General features: G+C 39.4%; 1 protein-coding gene across 3 annotated transcripts in view; it reads right to left on the reverse strand.

Moving 5' to 3' along the window:
- Positions 1 to 21,189, reverse strand: part of ULK2 (unc-51 like autophagy activating kinase 2) — a 102,958-nt gene that overhangs the window by 26,939 nt on the left and 54,830 nt on the right. For all 3 annotated transcript variants that reach the window (XR_002518031.2, XM_021928830.2, XM_021928829.2), the window contains exons 13-18: positions 19,808 to 19,979; positions 13,687 to 13,747; positions 7,699 to 7,836; positions 4,744 to 4,889; positions 2,455 to 2,535; positions 62 to 348 (exon numbers count right to left, since the gene is read on the reverse strand). Coding sequence is in view for 2 of the 3 variants with exons in the window: in XM_021928830.2 (XP_021784522.1) it covers positions 62 to 348; positions 2,455 to 2,535; positions 4,744 to 4,889; positions 7,699 to 7,836; positions 13,687 to 13,747; positions 19,808 to 19,979 (885 nt within the window). In the remaining variant the exon portion in view is untranslated. The remainder of the gene's footprint in view (positions 1 to 61; positions 349 to 2,454; positions 2,536 to 4,743; positions 4,890 to 7,698; positions 7,837 to 13,686; positions 13,748 to 19,807; positions 19,980 to 21,189) is intronic.

Raw genomic sequence — 21,189 nt, forward strand, 5'->3', positions numbered from 1 at the left:
GAATCCTTTCCATAAAGTACTATACTAGTTCCTAACCTACAAAAGGGTTTAATAAACACACCTTAGTAGGAGAGCCAATGATTGTTGGCAAAGGAGTTTTAAAGAACCAGTCAGAACTCCGTGGAGAGGACCCCAAGTGCTTGGTGGGAGAAGTTCCAAGGCTGCCAGGCCGGCTGGGCTGAGGTGAGTAGCTGTACCCAGCCCCAGCATGGGTTGGGCACACGGGGTCAGAGTGCTGCTTTCTGAGCTTCTGCTTGTTCTGATAGATGTCAGTGAGGGTGGGGGCGCTCTGCAGTCTAGCACCCAATAAGAGGGACTGTGGTGACTGAGCTTGTGGCACTGGAGAACCTAACAAGAAAACAAATGTAACGTTAACCCAAAGTGAAGAAGTGCAGTGCAAAAATGTAAAAATTAAGAAGACAGTTTTTAAAATGAGAATTCTGATAAATATCTTATTTTTCATAAGACATTCTAAAAGTGATTTACTTGGCAAGAGACTATTTTTCTGCCATCCTTTGCAAAACAAATCCATTGTTCATATTCTCAGGAGACAGATTTTAATGATTATGGGTTACTTGCTGTTTTTAATCAGTAGCTAGTAAATAACTCAGATTAATGCAAGGTCTGATTAGCACCAAAGAGAGCAATATCGTTAGTGATTAAAGTTAATGAATACAACAAAAACCTACATTGAACAGGATGATTTTTACTCTATATGAATACATACCTTGGTAAATCTATGTAATTATTCTCTTTTCTCACACAGCAACTAAAAGAAAACTCAAACTAACCCAAAATAACTCCTTATTCAAAAAAACCAAAATAAACAAATATATATAATGTGTAGGAAAGAAGATCATAAGATAACAGACCTTTCCCAAATTTTACTTTGTGTAAAAATAACAAGCATGTGAATTTTCTGTACTTTGTCCATTAAATTACACACTTAAAACCGAAAGCATCCATATTCTCACAAAGAGAACACTTGCCCGCAGATATCCTTGCCTCTCAGGGGAAACCAAATCAAGAGTCTAGGAGATAAGGTCCCCTTTTCCCCCCTACAAACCTTGTTGCCAACCCAAGGTCCACTAATCCTTGACTCCAGTTACACACTCTTCGGAGTTTCTTAGAAGCCAAACTATCAAGAATTAACATTAAGAGCATGCAAATATTCTTAGTGACCTAACCATCATTATTCTAAAAACAGAAACCAACAGAAGCTTTGCTGTTGACCACTCCTGGCTTCACCTCATTCCAAACTTGATATTTAATTTTACTGCGCTTTATAAAAATAAATTCGTGTTAAAATCTTATGGTCTGACTAAAGTTATTTAAGCTTCGTTAAAGAGTGCTTTTCTAAGTAACACAGGAGTCCCCTAACTGGTCAACTCCTCAAATATCCATACAATAGAATTTAACTTATAAAGCTGCGATTCACACATATATTTTCAGGCATATACATATAATTTTAAAAATCTGTATTATTTTATCTGATGCTGACTCATGGCTCTTACCAAACAGTATTAATCATTCCGAAACGGTGGCTCACACCTGTAATTCCAACACTTTGGGAGGCCAAAGCAGGAGGATCACAAGGTCAGTTCGAGTCTAGCCTGGCCAATATGGTGAAATCCCATCTCTACTAAAAATACAAAAGTTAGCCGGGCATGGTGGCGCTCGCCTGTAGTCCCAGCTACTTGGGAGGTTGAGGTAGAAGAATCGCTTGAACCCAGGAGGCAGAGGTTGCAGTGAGCCAAGATCGTGCCACTACATTCCAGCCTAGGCGACAGAGCGAGACTCCAATTTAAAAAAAAAAAAAAGGTATTAATCAATAGTATTAAAGTAATGAAATTTCACTTCGCAAATAATTTTCATTATTTATGTGAAAATAAGCAAAACTTAGCCAAGTTATTTAATTCCTAAGACTTACTTTCATTAAGGAATCTCATATTCAAAAGGAGGTATTAGATTAGCTTTATGATATGTTAAACCACATTAGACCAAGATTCTAAAAATCAGGATGGCAGAGGAGATAATTCATATCAATTCTGTTCTTTGAGAAGACTAGAAAAACACAACTCAAATCCATTTATAATACAATTCAAATTATTTTTTTTTTTTTTTTTTTTTTTGAGACGGAGTCTCGCTCTGTCACCCAGGCTGGAGTACAGTGGCCGGATCTCAGCTCACTGCAAGCTCTGTCTCCCAGGTTTATGCCATTCTCCTGCCTCAGCCTCCCGAGTAGCTGGGACTACAGGCGCCCGCCACCTCACCCGGCTAGTTTTTTTGTATTTTTAGTAGAGACGGGGTTTCACCGTGTTAGCCAGGATGGTCTCGATCTCCTGACCTCGTGATCCGCCCGTCTCGGCCTCCCAAAGTGCTGGGATTACAGGCTTGAGCCACCGCGCCCGGCCCACAATTCAAATTATTAATAAACCAAATACATTCTCCTACCTGAGGAGTTTCTACTCCTGGAGTCATGGCCCTGAGGATGCCCACAGCAGCACTGACTGAATTGCTCAGGAATGGTACCAACTACAAAAAAAAAAAAAAAAAAAAAAGATGGGAAAAGGAAGAAAAATATCCAAAACCAATAAAAGACAGCAACAGGCAACACATGCACAAATTACACAGTAAATTACTGGTTAGAAAATTTTAAGGAACAAAGGTTTGGTTCAACTAACATTTACCGGAGGACCAATCTGCTGGGCGCTGCACACTAAGATAAAAAGTATCGTATAATCTGCCTTGAAACAAGAACATTAGGGGAAGAAAAGCCACATAAACAAACAAATGCTCCTAACAAGTATGTCCATAAGACAGATAAGTACAAAGAGTTTGTACAAAGTGTCCGGGCTTGGGGAGCTGCGGGGCACGACTAACAGACAGCCCCAGCTGCAGTCCCTCTGGATCTACCACACTGGTGCCAAGGCTAGGCTTCCCCCAGGAGCTGTTCCCAGCCAGTGACTGCATATGGTGGGGCACTAATTCAGGCTTGTTGAAGCAGGTCAGGGAATTCCTCTAACAAGACAATCCAGTGCTTGGGGCTACTCCTTCAGTCTGGCTGAAACCTCACATCACAGTCTGAGACTCTTCCTGGCCAGCTCTTCCTCCTTCCTGCCCTCCTTTTCCAGATGTTGGACCTATGTTTGGTCTGAGGGCCCTCCCTGCTTCCTCCTGCTCCTCCCCTTCATTCTTCACAGGAGTTTCCCCAAGTCACTCTCTTGTATATAGCATGTTCTATGCATCCATTTCTCTGAGAACTAAAACTAACATAGAGAGAGTTAGGGAAGGCTTCAGGGGAGTTTAAGCAGATGAGAAACATATGTCTACATCAAGAGGGCTCATTCCAAGGGATCAGGCAGCGGGCAGAGATCAGATCCTTAGGGAAGGGCTTTATTCTTGTGTGCAAGAATGAGATCTGGACCTTGTCTTTGGAGACCCTGAAGTACCTCAGGGGCTGCCGCAGGAGTGAGAAAGGGCCAAAATTTTATTCAAAGATTTTTCATCTAAAAACAGCTTTGAAACCATTGCAACAGGTAATGTGGCAATTTAAACTTTTTTCCTTTTTCAACACTATCACTGTGTGTTTTGTCTTGTTTTAAATAGGGCTCCTGAGGAAAGCCCTTCTCTTTCTGTCTCTTCAGATTTCTTCCTGTTCCATCTTAGTCTTACTTCAGCAGTTCTGACTGAAGGTGGGGCCCTCCCCTGGAAGTATTTTTTTGCAGTTTTGAGATCTGCCACCCCTGGGCCCTGTGTGCACCACCTGTTCTTCCCACCACCTCAATGCTGCCTCTCATACAGCTGCTGTAGTCTCAGTGGCTTTGGCTCTCTTACACATATTTCTGGAGTTTGAGCTTTTATTTCTGTCTCTTGGTGTCACTGAAGATACGGTATACGGTTTGTTTCTCCTTTTGGGAGGGTTTTTGTTGTTGCTGGTGTTGTTTGTATTGGCATTCTCCTTATTACAGCACCCAGGAGAAGTGGGAAGATCTGTAACGAAGCTGCCACCACATGCCTACCGGAACTGGAAGGTTTCTGGTAATTGTGACCCAGAGCTGCTATACAGTAATCCTTATAAGTATGAGTGATAAGTAGAAAAGGCATTTTATGCACTTCAACCTAGAGTTTCTGACTTTGCATTCAGAGCCCAATCCCAAAGGAGACGCTTTTTATACATAAGTTACATTTATATTATTGTATTTCCAGTAGAGATCCTAACACATTTATACAGAGATTCTCAAAAAGAATTGGGGCCAGATGCGGTGGCTCACACCTATAACCCCCACACTTTGGAAGGCCAAGGCAAGTGGATTGCTTGAGCCCAGGAGTTCGAGACCAGCCTGGGTAACATAATGAAACTTTGCCTCTATAAAAATAAAAAAATAAAAAAAATTAGCTGGGTGTGGTGGCATGCGCCTGTAATTCCAGCTACTTGGGAGGCTGAGGTGGAAAGCTCCTTTGGACCCAGGAGGCGGAGGCTGCAGTGAGCCGAGATCATGCCCCTGCACTCCAGCCTGGGCAACAGAGTGAGACCTTGTCTCAAATAAAGAAAGAAAAAGAAAAAGAAAAAAAGAAAAGAGGGAGTTGGGATTGGGGTAAAGATGGAAGGACGGGGTATGGCCTCCAGTCAGCTGAGAATCACTGCCATCATGAGCCAAAGTTCCTAAAGAGAATGTGTAACGTCAGATTTATTACAGTGAAAAAAAAGGTTGAAAACAACTGTTTTTAAACTCTCCTTACCCAAAGGGGAAGGTGAGTAAGGCCTAGAAGACCCAGTGGAGAGCCTTCGTCCAACTGTCTGTGCTGTGTCTGCTGGCACCGGGGAGCATGATCCCAGCCGGAGGAAGCCCATGGGGCTGGTGTTGGACCTTCGCACCACTGCAGATCTGAAAAGTAAATTATTCCTTTTATAAAAGGTTCTAGAACTCTCTCTTTATTCCTGCATTTTGTGAAACTTCCTAACAATATGCCATGGAGTAGTTTTCAGAAATATGTAATGTAGTCACATGGAACAATTACAAGATGCATAAAAAGAGTGAGGTCTCCCTCTCATTTTTCTATTCTATTTGCCTAATACCCAACACTTCCCCAATTCTATTCAAAAGGTTACCATGATTCTTAGTTTCTAGTGTATTCTTTCAGAGTTCCTTAATGCATACACAAAACAAACTAAATATATACTCTTATTTTCACCATGTTTTAACACCAAAGGTGGTATGTTACATACCAACCATTTGGAATCTTTTTGGTCTTAGGTCCTCTTTATACTCTTAAAAATTACTGAAGACCTCAGAGAATTCTGTTTATGTAACTTGTATCTATTGATATTTACTGTATTCGAAATGAAGCTGAGAAATTTTAAGAATTATTAACTCATTAATAAGCTTATTCCATGTAATATAAGATTATGAAAAAAAAGCATATTTTCCTAAACAAAATAAATTAGTGAGAGGCATGGCATTATTTTATACATTTTTATAAATTTCTAATGGCTCACAGAAGACATTTGGATTCTCACAATTGCTTCTGCATTCAATCTGTTGTAAGACACGTTATTTTGAGTAAAGTATATGAGGAGGATCCAGCCTTCCACAGATGTGTAACTGTGAAAGGAAGGAATATTTTGGTAGCCTTTTCAGGTTAACTGTGACATGCTTCTTTGATACTACACCAAAATTCAGCAAGTGGTTGTTGCTAAAAGGTTGACTGCAATGTGGATCTGAAACCAGATTAATGAACTCATACTCCATTATGCGAGACTCCATTCTTTTGCAAAGAATCTTGCACTTTGAATGAAACTTTTACCTGTGCATCATTTTTTTTAACCATTTAGTAATTTGGAAAACATTGGTTCACTGAGTTATGCAGATATTCCAATGTTGATACATTAAACAATATCAAAAAGTAATATTCATAACAAAATATCACCCTCAATTTTAAAAGAAACACCTGTCAAGGTATAACAGAAGCTGTCAAACTTGTATTGACCACTGAATTTTTCCAACATTCTAATTTTTGCTTAAAAGCTCAAGTTTTATCATTGACATTTATCATCACTTGTTTTCTTCAAAGTGGACTTACCATTTTTGACAAAATGGCTGCTTGATACCCATAACCATCGTTTGTCAGCCATTTTTTAAAGTAAAAAGGGTACTCTATGACAAAGCAGCTAGTTCAACTTGGAACTAGAACAATCATACCAGTGCTTTTCCTAAGATAACTACTCTAATATGTGGCAAAAGTGCTTTATGTGTACATCCTACTCAAGGATTGAGATTTTCAAAGAAATATATTAATTTTTACTGCCTCATTAAGGACGTTCCTTTGTACCGCAAGTGTGTGGTGGAGAAGAATACAAAGACTAATAGTACTGTACTGTTTGGGTATCACCACCCTGACTCAGGCAAAGGTTCCAATAGCTTTATCCATCTTTGCTTTTTGTACTATCAGTGCATGTATCAATGCAATGAAAAAAGCAAATAATGTCCTAATTTGTAGTATGAAAATAGTTTTGATCTCATTGACCCTCTGAAAGGATCCACAGACTAAGCTTTGAGAACCACTGCATAATATACTGTCAATCACTTTACTTTTTTCATTTTATAATATAACTTGGAAATCTTTCCACTTAGGCACAGAGGGAGCTCCTTCACTCTTTGTGGAATGGAAGGTGTGTAATATTCCATTATCAGAGATGGATCATAATAAATTAGTTCATTACTGGTGGCCACTTGGCTTATTTTTCATCCTTTGGTATCGTAACAGTTAACAACTTTGTGTAAATGCAATTTCATACACAGGAGAGGCCTGTATATGTAGAGTATGTCCATGACTATACATATATGTAGAATTAGTTACCAGAAGTCAAAGTGCTATTTCCTCCCTCCACTCTATCGAGTTCTCTGAGATTTAGGTCTCTCTGAGGATACTGTGGGTCACAGTGATTCTCGTTATGTCAGAATCCCTGATTATATGCATACTTACGTCTGCCATGCTAAATCAAGTACCATTCTTCTATCCCCTTCTGTTTTCCAGAAATTTACTGCACTCTCTCTCTCACTGAATAGAATAAGAATAATCTATGCTTGGCCAGGCGTGGTGGCTCACACCTGTAATCCCAGTGCTTTGGGAGGCTGAGATGGGAGGATCGCTTGAGGCCATGAGTTCAAGACCAGCCTGGTCAACGTAGTGAGACCCCATCTCTAAAGCACAAAAAAAAAGAAAAGAAAAGAAAAAAAAAAAAAAAGAATAATCTATTCTTATTTCATGTGTTTGTGTGGACTTGTACCTTTGTCATTCCTTTAATATGATCTTAGTAAGGTCTCAGGATCGGGGAAAAAGTAAATAATATGTAAATAATCTGCTACAACTGGTGGGATTTCATTTTTTTAATAAGTTCTTCCTCAATTCTTAAAACTAATTATACTTTATAAGTATATGTATCTATACACATGTATACTTAACATATATAAATACAATATATAAATATATACATATACTATATTATCAAGTTAAACTTAAATATCATTTAAATTATCAATTATAAAACTTTTTTATTCAATTTTGTGCACTTCCAGTATATACACATGTAAGAGACTAACTATGCCATGGAAAGTAACAGTCTTCCAATAACAATAAAAATTTTTTTTAAAGGAGAAGAAAAAGAATTAAGCAAGAAAAAAGCTACAAACTTACCTTGGAGAACCATGTACATTTGTGCCTGAGCTGGCAGTAGATGTAAGATTCTGCTCTATGCGCTGATAATTCCTTATTTGAGTAGGTACTGGAATTGGTGCTGTTTCACTGTGAGGTGACACGGTAGGCTGACACTGCCTGCAATCACAATTTATTGAAAAAGGAAAGAAACAGTGGTAGGACTGTTTTTCTTTCATTTGACCCATTAGTTATATTTAGAGAAAATTCTAGAAAGAGCCAAATGGGGCCGGGCGCGGTGGCTCAAGCCTGTAATCCCAGCACTTTGGGAGGCCGAGGCGGGCGGATCACGAGGTCAGGAGATCGAGACCATCCTGGCTAATAGGGTGAAACCCCGTCTCTACTAAAAATACAAAAAACTAGCCGGGCGAGGTGGTGGACGCCTGTAGTCCCAGCTACTCGGGAGGCTGAGGCAGGAGAATGGCGTAAACCCGGGAGGCGGAGCTTGCAGTGAGCTGAGATCCGGCCACTGCACTCCAGCCTGGGCGACAGAGCGAGACTCTGTCTCAAAAAAAAAAAAAAAAAAAAAAAAGAGCCAAATGGTCACTCCACTACCTTAATAAGAAATGATCTTCTTAAAAAATATATAAAGCCAAAAAACTCACATTTATTATCTAAAAAACTCCTGGCATTCATATGCATATTGAGGACTAAGAATTACAACAACCTGGAAAAAAGTTCCTTTACAACAACAAGAAAAGTCCACAGGTCAGCAAAACTGTCTCATCCACTCACATTCTGCTATTCATTACTATGTGAGAGAAAAAATATCTAGGAAAATATGCCGGGGAAAAGAACAGGAAGTTCAACAGCAAAGATGACTGGAATGTTTGCAAAAGTCATGAATGCTGTAAGCATTCCCAAAGAGCTCTGACTTTATGAAGAAGGAGAACACATTGTGCAAATTCTCAAAGCATGCAACTCATCTGACGTCCACATTTTGTAGTGTCAGTCTTTGGTTTCTTTAATAGCCTCTTTCCTCACTTTTCATAAATTCAGAAATAGAATGTTCTCATATCACTTTCAATTCACTTTACAATATATCCTAAAACATATCAGAGATAACACTGGGCCCTAAGAGAGATGACTTATTTCAAAGTAAAAAGAAATACAAAATACTTCTGTAGTGGAGATGTTAGCTGCTTTCCCAATATCCATTCAGCTTTTATGTCTTACTAAAAAATAACTTAAATTTTATTAGTAGCAATAATATGCCCAATTAATTGTAGCATATCCCAGACTCCCTTGCAGCCAAGGATATCCATATGTCTTTCTTGGTCACTGAGATATAAACAGAAGTCTTCTACTCATTCTTCCTGCTCAAAATGTGAGCATACTTGCTGGAGCTTCAGCAGGTACCTTTGAACCACAAAAAAAAGGGCAAAAGACCTGAAGACATATAACTTCCTTGAGCCACAGAAACCAAGGAAACAACTACTTATCGTGACTTTTTTTCATGTGAGAAAACCTTTAGCGTTCAACCACACTACAGTTAGGACCCTGTGGTTTACAGCCAAGTGGAATTCCTAATGATACACCATTTAGTGTGTTTCTATGAGCTCTCTCTACACATTTTGATTTAGGTATTTCCATTTAGTATCTTTAAATACAATAATGAATTTTTTAATATCTATACATCTGATTCTTCAGTTTATCTACACCCTAAAAACAAACAAAAGCCCCAAAACACAAACCCTCTACTACCACTAAAACAGCTTAACAGTACTTCACTAATCAGCTCTGATGTCTGCAAGCCAGTGCACTCACAGGTCTGACAACCCAAGTTCCTTAACAACAGAATAACAACACAGCCATCAAATATCAGAATGTGAATGAACAAATGCCATTTTTCTATTGTTTCAATTTAGTAAGTAAACAGTGTTTTTGAAGCATTCATTCCCTGCTGAAGCACATCAGGGAATTTTTTTTTTAAATACACATTACCAAGCTCTAAAATTTTTCCTGTACTGGTTAATCTCCAAAGGGAAGAAGCTAAATAAAGGTACCCAAAGAAGTAAACTTAGCAACCTCATAATTCTAAGCACCTCTCTCAGGTAATCTCAGCTGGCTTCTCTAACACCTCTGGTTCCTCCCACCACCAGCATGAGGACATGAACAACCATGGACCACGTTCTGCAAATGTTATCTCAGATAGTCTCTGGACAGGACCTGCAAGCAGACTTGCTCAGAGTTTAGAAAGTCTTCCCTGGACAAATTCCAGACCTCCAGCTAGTTAAGACAACTGCAGCCATTTTCCTGTACAACTTAGTATTAACACCAATATTTAACCATCACTCAACTCCCTGAGTCCAAGGTAAGGAGACGGGAAGTCTATGTATGTCCTGAGTCTCCAGCACATCTTCCTCACCTCCACTAGGGCCTGCAATTCACAACATTCTCTGTGTGAAACGTCATCTTGGACCCGTATGAAATACTTGAAAGATGAGGTAGCCTGGACACACGGTAGCACAATCACGTGTTATTCTACTTGTGCTGAGAGGAAAGCACAAATGCAAAAGGACAAATAAACACTAGGTGATAGCATGATAACTTCCTCAAATTCACAATCTTCACATCAGGAGATCCCTAGTTGCGTCTTTGTTTCAGAAGACTCCATGAGTAAACCCTGAAAGGCTTGACAAGTAATCAGGAAAGCAAGGGTTCAGCTGGAAGTAATATCAAGGGACACAGGGAGAGAAGAAGGAAGGATCTATGCATATAAGAGCTTCTGTGAAACACAATCTAGCAGACTAATGCTAAGCCACAGCTGTGAGCTCACACTCATGAGGCTGTGTAAGTGATGGGGAGCCAAGTGGAGATAACCTGCTCATTACCCACAGGCCAAAGCAGCATCAGAAAAGAGCCTCGTCTGGCACACAGGCACACAGCTGGCAAGGTTCCAATGAGAAAGGAGTTACTTCATGTAAAGGGAAGCAATCAGAAAGTTAGAAATCCACTCAGATGGTACACTCTAATGCACCATGGGCTGTGTACACAGCTGGCCTCCATCAATGTCTGGCAACAACCAGTTTTCAGAATTCTGATATCCTAATTCCCATGCCTGTGCCTATTTTTTGTCTGGATGCGCAAGGAATAGATATTCCCTACGTGTACTGAAAACTGCCATGTAGCTAATGGAGGCACTGTTACTAGGAAGTGCTGCTTTAGAGAAAAATGCATAATCACTGGCAAAGGAAAGTTCAAGAATTAGACCATAGGAAGAGAAGCCAAAAAGGAGCCAAAGATGACTCAAGAAGAAAAAAAGGCAGCAAATCAAAAGAAGTGAAAATCTGGCAATATACAATTCCCGTATTTAAATTCCCATATCCTCAAAGAAAGGAAAGAAACAAGTTTGTACAAGATTTGCTTATCCCCATGGTTCCCAAACTGTGCACTGAGGGACCCCAAGGTACTGGTGCTACTCAAGAGGTGCCTTAGAGTACATCAAATTGTTTAAAGTTTGGGAGGCTGAGGCAGGTGGATCACGAGGTCAGGAGTTCGAGACAGGCCTGACCAACATGGCGAAACGCCGTCTCTACTAAAAATACAAAAAATTAGCCAGGCGTGGTGGCAGGCACCTGTAATCCCAGCTACCCTGGAGGCTGACGCAGGAGACTTGCTTGAACCTGGGAGGCGGAGGCTGCAGTGAGCCAAAATCGCACCACTGCACTCCAGCCTGAGTGAGCAAGAGCGAAACTCCATCTCAAAAAAAAAAAAAGATACTCTTGCATATACAGTGAAATGATCTCAGACAAGAATGCTAAGACCACACAATGGGACAGGGACAATCTCTTCAGCAAATAGTGCTGGGAAAACTGGATATCCACATGCAAAAGAGTAAAGCTGGAATCTTATCATACACCATATACAAAAATTAACTCAAAGGGGATTAAAGGCCTGAACATTATACCCAAAACTATAAAGCTCCTAGAAGAAAATATAGAGGGAAAACTTAATGACATTAAGAGTAGGCAATGATTTCTTGAATATGATGCCAAAAGCACAGGCAACAAAACAAAAAATAGACAAATATGACCTCCTCAAACTTAAAAAAACTTTCATGTATCAAAGGACACAAAGAGTCAAAACACAACCAACAGAATGGAAATAAATATTTGCAAATCATACCTGACAAGACGCTAACATCCAAAATATAGAGAGAACTCTTAAAACCCAACAACAAAAACCCAAATAACTCAATTTAAAAATAAGCAAAGATCTTGACTGGACATTTCTCCAAAGATGACATACAAATGGCTAAGACATATAAGAAAAGATGCTCAATCAACATCACTAATCATTAGAGAAGTGCAAATCAAAATCACAATGAGGTATCACCTCACGCTCATTAATTAGGATGGCTACTATCAAAAAAATAGAAAATAACAAATGCTGGTGAGAATGTGGAGAAACGGGAACCCCTGTGCACTGTTGGTGGGATTGTAAAATGGCATAACCGCTATGGAAAATTTAGCCAATTCCTTAAAAAATTAAACACAAAATTACCATATGAGCCAGCAATCTCACTTCTCGGTACATATCCAAAGGTACTGAAAGCAGGATCTTAAGGAGATATTTACACACTCATGTTCATAACAGCATGCACAATAGCAAAGAGGTTGAAGCAACCCAAATGTTCATCAATGGATGAATGGAGAGACAAAATGCAGCATATACACACCATGGAATAGAATTCGGCTATAAAAAGGGAAGAGGCCTGTCACATGCCACAACATGAATGAACCTTACAGTCATTATGCTAAGTGAAATAAGCCAAGTCACAAAAAAGACAAATGCTATATGGTTTCGCTTACATGAGGTATCTAAAGTAGTCAAATTCATAGAAACAGAGAGCAGAATGTGGTTATTATCAGGGCCTTGAGGGGTAGGGGAAATGGGGAGGTAATGTTTAATGAGTACAGAGTTTCATATTTGCAAAACGAAAAAGTCCTAGAAATTAGTTGCATAACAATATGAACATATTTAACACTAATGAACTATAAACATGAAAATGGCTGAAATAGTAGATTTTATGTGTTTTTTATCACAATTAAAATTTCAGGCCGGGCGCAGTGGTTCACACCTGTAATCCCAGCACTTTGGGAGGCTGAGGCGGGCGGATTACCTAAGGTCAGGAGTGTCAGACCAGCCTGGCCAACATGGTGAAACCCCGTCTCTATTAAAGATACGAAAAATTAGCCGGGCACAGTGGTGCATACCTGTAATTCCATCTACTCAGGAGGCTGAAGCAGAAGAATCACTTTAACCCGGGAGGTAGAGGTTTCAGTGAGCCGAGATCCCGCCACTGCACTCCAGCCTGGATGACAGGACAAGACTCCGTCTCAAAAAAAAAAAAAAAAAAAAATTAGCAGGGCGTGGTGGCACATGCCTGTAATCCCAGCTACTCAGGAGGCTGAGACAGGAGAATCGCTTGAACCCAGGAGGCGGAGGTTGTAGTGAGCCAATATCCCACCAATGCACTCCAGTCTGGGCCACAGAGCAAGACTCCATCTCAAAGAAAAAAATAACTAAATAAAATTTCAAGAAAAGACATAATGAGGCTGGGTGTGGTGGCTCACGCCTGTAATCCCAACACTTTGGGAGGCTGAGGCGGGTGGATCATGAGGTCAGGAGATCGAGACCATCCTGGCTAACACAGTGAAACCCTGTCTCTATTAAAAACACAAAAAGTTAGCCAGGCGTGGTGGCAGGTGCCTACAGTCCCAGCTACTCGGGAGGCTGAGGCAGGAGAATAGCGTGAACCCGGAGGCGGGGCTTGCAGTGAGCTGAAATCGCACTACTGCATTCCAGTCCGGGCAACAGAGACAGACTCCGTCTCAAAAAAAAAAAGAAGAAATAATGGACTGTAAAACAAAATAAACCTTAAATCAAGAACACTAAGTTCTATAACTTTACCCACAAAAATAAAATATGAAAAATATTTTAATAAGACAATGTAAATATACATACCCTCCACACACCAAGAACTCATTTGAAGCACGCCTGCCAGCAGTCCCCATTGGCATATCGTCTAAAGGAGAAAAAAGTACAATCAGTTCCTGTTATACCATCTGCTTAAAAAAACACAAATTTGTTCCAACATGATTATTAGGCTTTCATGCACAATGCAAAATTACCATTGGCTTATGTTATGATTTCATCTATAAGAAATAATAGATGACCTCAGAAAACTACACCTAGCTGAAGACATAGGCTGCAACTCTTTGGATGTCCACTTCTATAAGCAAATTTGAGGTCTTCTTCAAAATAAAATGTCATATTTATTGCAGTGTTTACATACTTCTTCACCATTAAACATGCAAAAACTGTGCTACTGTTTTTATCAGGTTCCATTTTCTGTGTCAATGACAAAGGTTCTGAGAGTTGTGCCCTTAATACCATTTTGACATAAGTTTATTGCAAAATTTTGCTAAGAACATGTATATAACATAATAGAAGAACTGACCATAAAACAGAGTCTAGTTCAATAAAATGTCGGATTACCCCATCCTCCTGCATAACACTCTCTCAGGTCTTGCATGGGTTGTTGAACAACATGTCATAGAAGGCCAGATGTGGTAGTTCATGCCTGGAATCCCATCATTTAGAGAGGCAGGGGCGGGAGAACAGCTTGAGCCCAGGAGTTTGAGACCTGCCTGGGCAACACAGCAAGACCCCATTCTCAAAAAAAAAAAAAAAAAAAAAACACACACACAATAATGTCAGGTAGCAATAACCTTTATAAAGGAAAATAAATCAGGGTAAGGGGACAAAGAGTAGCAGGGCGAAGGGGAAGTCCATTTTTATTTAAAGACAATGAATACTTGCCTATAGGAGAATTCAGAAAACAGGGAGAGGAGGCAGGGATAGAAGCTAGACTTCACTAAGTGTATTTTCTTTCATAGCTTTGAGTTTGAAACCATACATAATTTTCAAACGAAATTAAATCAAAAGAAAATAAAATCCCTAAAAATCAAAAGTAAAAGAATCTAATCATGTAGCAACCTGATAGCTTAATCACGAGAGGGAAATTATTTCAAGTAACTTTTTTTTTTTAAATTTATGTATTTTTGAGACAGACAGGAGCATGATCTCGGCTCACTGCAACCTCCGCCTCCAAGGTTCAAGCAATTCTCCTGCCTCAGTCTCCTAAGTAGCTGGGATTACAGGTGTGTGCCACCACACCCAGCTAATTTTTGTATTTTTAGTAGAGACGGGGTTTCCCCATGTTGGCTAGGCTGGTCTCGAACTCCTGACCTCAAGTGATCTGCCCACCTTGGCCTTCCAAAGTGCTGAGATTACAGACATGAGCCACTGAACCCGGCCTCAAGTAACTTTGATACTCAATAATTTGATTGCATATACTCAGTGGGATTATCCTAAGGACAAAAAAGATTCACAAAAAGATCTTAAATGGCTTTCAATGACCACATTTTAAAAAAATTTTAAGTCAGGACCAGTAAATAATCATATTTTAAGTAATATTCATAGAGTTTTGATACCATATTGTAATTCTGAAACTACAGAGGCAACGGGAAGGACAGCAAAGAGAAGAGCCTAAACTCACAAGGATCAAAAAAAACCCAGAAAAGTCCACAGCCACCAAAATTTGGAAGATATAAAGTTGATGGGACGAGTAGTATTTGACTTAGCTGACCCAAGAAGATAGAACCTTAGACAGCTGGAAAGCCCAGAAGTAAACCAATTTACATCACAGAACTCCAAAATGCTGAGTAATCAGCAGTACCAGATACCTTTCAGAGTGGCACTGAAGGTAGGAGTAAAAGCAGGATTGACTAAAAGTCTGTTTAGAAGCAGTCAGAATATAGTTCATCATAGTGTATTGTACTCAGGATTTTTGGTAAGTGAATAGATTACAGCTGCTCATGGAGCGGGCGTGGGTAACTATGAGAGTTGATGAATACATTAATTTATTTCACTGTAGTAACCATTTTACTATAGACAGATGCCCCTCAACCTAAGATGGTGTCACTTTTGAATAAACCCATTGTAGGTTGAAATTGTCCTGAGTCAAAACGCATTTAATACACCTAACCTACCGAACATCATGGCTAAGCCCAGCTACCTTAAACACGCTCAGAATACTTACACTAGCCTACAATTGGGCACACAAAGCCTGTTTTATAAAGTGTTGAGTATCTCCAGCATCAGCTGTTTACTCTGGTGATCGTGGGCTGACTAGGAGCTGCAGCTCACTGCTTCCACCCAGCATCACAAGAGAGTTCTGTACCGCATATTGCTAATACAGAAAAATATCAAAATTCAAAATTTGAGGGATGGTTTCTACTGAATGTAAATCATTTTCCTATTCACGTAAAGTCAAAAAATTGTAAGCCATTTGTATATCTCATAATATCATGTTGCATAGCTTAAACATACATAATACAACGTATTTTTTTTATACAGAATTCTTTTTAAAAGAAGCAGTTAGAATTTTATATCCTTTCCCCAACCTTATGCAGGTAGGCAATGCCCATCTCCCACTGTACATTCACACTTGGGACAGAGTAAAACAGAGGGTCTCTGGACTGCAGAACAGCAGGAAAAATTAAAAGCAAGGGTACTACACTGACAAAAGATTAGTGGAAAAAAGTTATTAAATGAAATTTTACACTGACTATTGAGAACTCCATACTTCTTCCCCTATTTTGCAAATCCAGATAGTATCAGGTTCTCTTTAGGCAAAATATTGGATGAGTCTTTTGGGGGATCTGAGTAGCCCTCCAAAAGGGAAATAGTCCCAAGAATTGCCCCCGCCATATCATTCATCAAAGAGGCTTGCTGTCAATGAGACGTTCCCATGTACAGAGCTCTCAAGCAACTTTCAAATTCTCCATCCTCAAGAAGCATACAACAATATACTGCATGTTGAAATAAGAACAATACTCAGAGAAAAAACTTCTGAAAATTTAAAACATGAGGGCATAAAATGAAAACTCCCTACAAGGGTAAGAAGAAACATTAATGAAATTAAATTAGAGCAATAAGACAAAAAGATGGAAAATCAGACCAACAAAAGATAAAAATCAGCTGGGCACTCAGGTATTTGTTATACATTACTTTTAAACTGTATAGCTGTTTTAAACATCTTGTATGTACGATACGTTTCACAATGGCACATTTTTAATCATTAAAAAGAAGGGCGAGATCAACTGTAACAAGTGTGGATACATCAGGACAATGAGGAATGAGAACTGACCCCTAGGATTTGGCAGCAGGAAGATCTTGACAGGAGCAGTTCTGAAACATTTACACCAGCACACACAAGAAAAAAGACAACTAGAATAAAACAAAAGATGTGAATGCTCTTTATACAGAAAAGTATAAAAATGTATCAAAACACATTAAAGAAACCTAAATAAGTGGAGAAATACACATTCGTAATTAGGTGACTTAATATTGTAAAGAACCTACCTGTCCTTGAATAGGTCATACTATACAGTCAATCCAATTCCCATCAAAATGCCAAAATGGTTTTCATAAAATTATCGAGCCGAAATTAAACTATATGTTGGGGGAAAGGGCCAAGAATAGCCAGAATGATTTTGAAGAACACTGAAATGCTCTCTGCTCTCTGCCCCTCCTTCCCTCCCTGACCACACACACATACTGACACACACAAATTTAAAAATTATTATAATATAGACAAAAAGAAACCCCATCCTGTATTTCAAGCTGACATGACAAACGTGACATGACAAACGTGACACTGCATATCAGTGGAGAAAAGACAAATATTTAATAAATAGGACAATTGACCGATCTCTACCTTGCTCCATCTACAAAAATGAATTACAGGTAAAATTATATGTGAAAAAAAATCTTTAGAAGAAAATATAGAACACCATCATAACACTAGGGCTGCATGAAAAAGGATATTAGTACAAGTTGTTTGTACCAATATATTACAAAGTTGTAGATATCTAAGTTTTCAGTTCGAAGAAGTTCTGGGACATGTACACAAGAATGTCTGTTATAATATATATATATTTTTTGAGACAGGGTCTTGCTCTGTTGCCCAGGCTGGAGTGCAGTGGCACAATCATGGCTCACTGCAGCCTCAAACTCCCAAGCTGAGACTACAGGCATGCACCACCACACCCAGCTTTCTATTTTTGGTAAAGATGGGGTCTTGCAATGATGCCCGGCTGGTCTTGAAATTGGGGGTTCATGCGATCCTCCCACTTCAGCCCCCAGAGAAGCTCTGATTACAGGTGTGCACCACCACGCCTGGCTAACTTTTTTATTTCTGTAGAGAAAAAATCTCACTATGTTGCCCAGACTGGTTTCAAATTCCTGGGTTCAAGCAATCCTTCCTCCTCAGCCTCCTAAACTACTGGGATTACAGGTTGTGAACCACAATGCCTGGCTCATTACATTTTGGATAGTGAAAAGGTAGAAATAACCCAACTATAAATCAGTAGGGAGGCCGGGCACGGTGGCTCAAGCCTGTAATCCCAGCACTTTGCGAGGCCGAGACGGGCGGATCACGAGGTCAGGAAATCGAGACCATCCTGGCTAACATGGTGAAACCCCGTCTCTACTAAAAAATACAAAAAACTAGCTGGGCAAGGTGGCGGGCGCCTGTAGTCCCAGCTACACGGGAGGCTGAGGCAGGAGAATGGCGTGAACCCGGGAGGCGGAGCTTGCAGTGAGCTGAGATCCGGCCACTGCACTCCAGCCCGGGCGACAGAGCAAGACTCCGACTCAAAAAAAAAAAACAAAAAAAAAAACAAATAAATCAGTAGGGAAATGGATAAACTGTGTTTTAGTTATATTATACAATTATACAATTCAGATATTAGAATGAATTTCGAATTTTAGAATATTTACATTATACTGAGCATTCCAAATGCAAAAATCTAAAATCTGAAATGCTTCAGTGAGCATTTCCATTGAGTATCATGCTGGCACTCTAAAAGTTTCAGATTTGGGGGCATTTCAGATTTTCTAATTTGGCAGGCTCAACCTGTAACTGTAAAAACACAAAAATCTTAAGTATGGATACAATTATATGTAGAAATACAAAATCTACAGGAAGAATATACCCCTAGCAAGAGCAGAAAGAGAAAAGGCACTTTAGCTGTACTTACAGCATTTTTTTGTTTTGTTTTTGTTTTTTGAGACAGAGTCACTCTCTGTCACCCAGGTTGGAGTGCAATGGCACAATCTCGGTTCACTGCAACCTCTGCCTGCCGGGGACCCCAGTGCTCCTGGAGGAGGTTCAAGCAATTCTCCAGCCTCAGCCTCCTAAGTAGCTGGGATTGCAGGTGTGCGCCACCATGCCTGGCTAATTTTTGTATTTTTAGTAGAGACAGGGTTTCACCATGTTGGTCAGGCTGGTCTCAAACTCCTGACCTCATGATCCGCCCACCTCAGCCTCCCAAAGTGGTGGGATTACAGGCATGAGCCACTGCGTAGGCGACTTACAGCATTTTATGTATTTTAAAAAGACGTCTAAGACAAATATGGCAAAATACTGACCTATATAAAAGTAACACAGCCTAGTGGGTACCTTGAGTATATGCTCTATTATTTTGTTTAAAATGTTTCATGATTTTAAAAGTTTTAATTACTTTTGATAAAGAAATAAAACCACTGTACTAGATGACTTTTAAAGGTAACTGTCAGTTCTCATAATGCTGGTTATAAACTGCCACAGCACTGCTGCTGTGGTCCATGTTTTCCCTTCTGCAGCCAGCTAATACTTAATTACATTCAGTCTAGGGATTACGGTCTTCACAACAACTAGCAAAGTGCCTAGAATGAGCATCTACTAAGTAAGTACTCATTCACTGGTTTCTCTGTTTCTGTTTGGATACAAACAGAATTGGAGATCATTTCCTATAAAGTTTTCATGTACCTTCAGAATCCAAACTTACTGTTTAATAGAAGATGATTGAGCAAATTTTAGAAAGGTAGGAATATAATTCTGGGAATTTAAACAACTAAATAAAATGCTCATTTGAAAAGGTGCCCTACGCAAGAAAGTGTAATATACGGGTTTAAAAAAAGATGCTAGTTTAGTAGATTAAATAATATAATGTGTACAAGTAGAAAAGATTCTCACATGAGTGGTCTGACGAGATGTTGTGTGGCACCAAAACAAAGTCATCCGTGTCACAAGAAGAATTCTTGCTACTAGTACTGGCAGAATCTTTGGAAACTTGTAGATAGTTGGGAGGACCCAATGGTGGGGAAGATAAGTTTTCTTCCTGAATATGCTGCATATCTGGAAGGGACTAAAATTAACAACATAAAATTAAAACTGGCCTAATAATCAAATACAAGTCAGAATAGTGACTAGACTAAGGAAATTTTTTTTTTTTTTTTTGTGATGGAGTCTCGCTCTGTTGCCCAGGCTGGAGTGCAGTGGCATGAACTTGGCTCACTGCAAGCTCCGCCTCCCAGGCTCACGCCATTCTCCTGCCTCAGTCTCCCAAGTAGCTGGGACTACAGGGACCCGCCAACATGCTCGACTAATTTTTTCTATTTTTTAGTAGAGATGGGGTTTCACCATGTTAGCCAGGATGGTCTTGATCTCCTGACCTCGTGATCTACCTGCCTCAGCCTTCCAAAGTGCTGGGATTATAGGCATGAGCCACTGCGCCTGGCCTAGACTAAGGAATTTTTTTTTCCCCCCACAAAAGTGGGCATAAAGTCCAATTCCATCTAAGGTTTCAAAAAATCTCTCTGGAAAAGCTTTCCTTTAGAAAACGTTTCTTTTAAAAGTGTTTGCATAAAGACTTCTAAAATGTCTTCCAAAAATGATACTTAAAAATATATCATACCACTTATCCACATGTACTTGCCTCCCTCTCCTGAAGTTTCTGAGAAAGTGAATTTTTATCATCACAGCATCCCCCAGTTCTAGCTCATGGCCTAACAAAGCAGATACTTAATAACTCTACACTTAATGACTGAACACAAAATGTCCAGAGACTTTAAATTAATGACATCTTACACACACAAAAGTTTTAAATATATAATGAAGAAAAATTACAAGGAGGAAACCAAGAGACCACATTATGTAAAAAAGTAGACAAATCAGGAAGGGTGCCTGCACTTAAGACCAGAAATATATTTATAGACTTGGAAAACCTTACAGGTGTGCATGTGTTCCTCTTGTTTTTGTTTTATCAGGGGTAGTAGTTGGTTTGTTAGTAGGAGATAGAATAGGAAGAGAAGAAAATCATGTAAATATATTTAAACAAATACTTAGAGCTAACTAGCTACGTATCTTTTGTCGTTTATCTAGCTCAAGGACCCTAGTTGACAACTCATTGAATATCTTGACTATACAATGGTTTTCTACAACAATGAACTTCATAGCTTATTGTGTTAAGCCCTTATTAACCTGTTTCATCTTTGCCTTTATTTAAGGAAAGGAAAAATACTGTATCATGCTCTTTAAACCCAAGCCTTAAATACCTGGTTCACTGCTGCTGCTCC

This window comes from Papio anubis, chromosome 17 (assembly GCF_008728515.1).
Source record: "Papio anubis isolate 15944 chromosome 17, Panubis1.0, whole genome shotgun sequence".
NCBI lineage: Eukaryota > Metazoa > Chordata > Mammalia > Primates > Cercopithecidae > Papio > Papio anubis.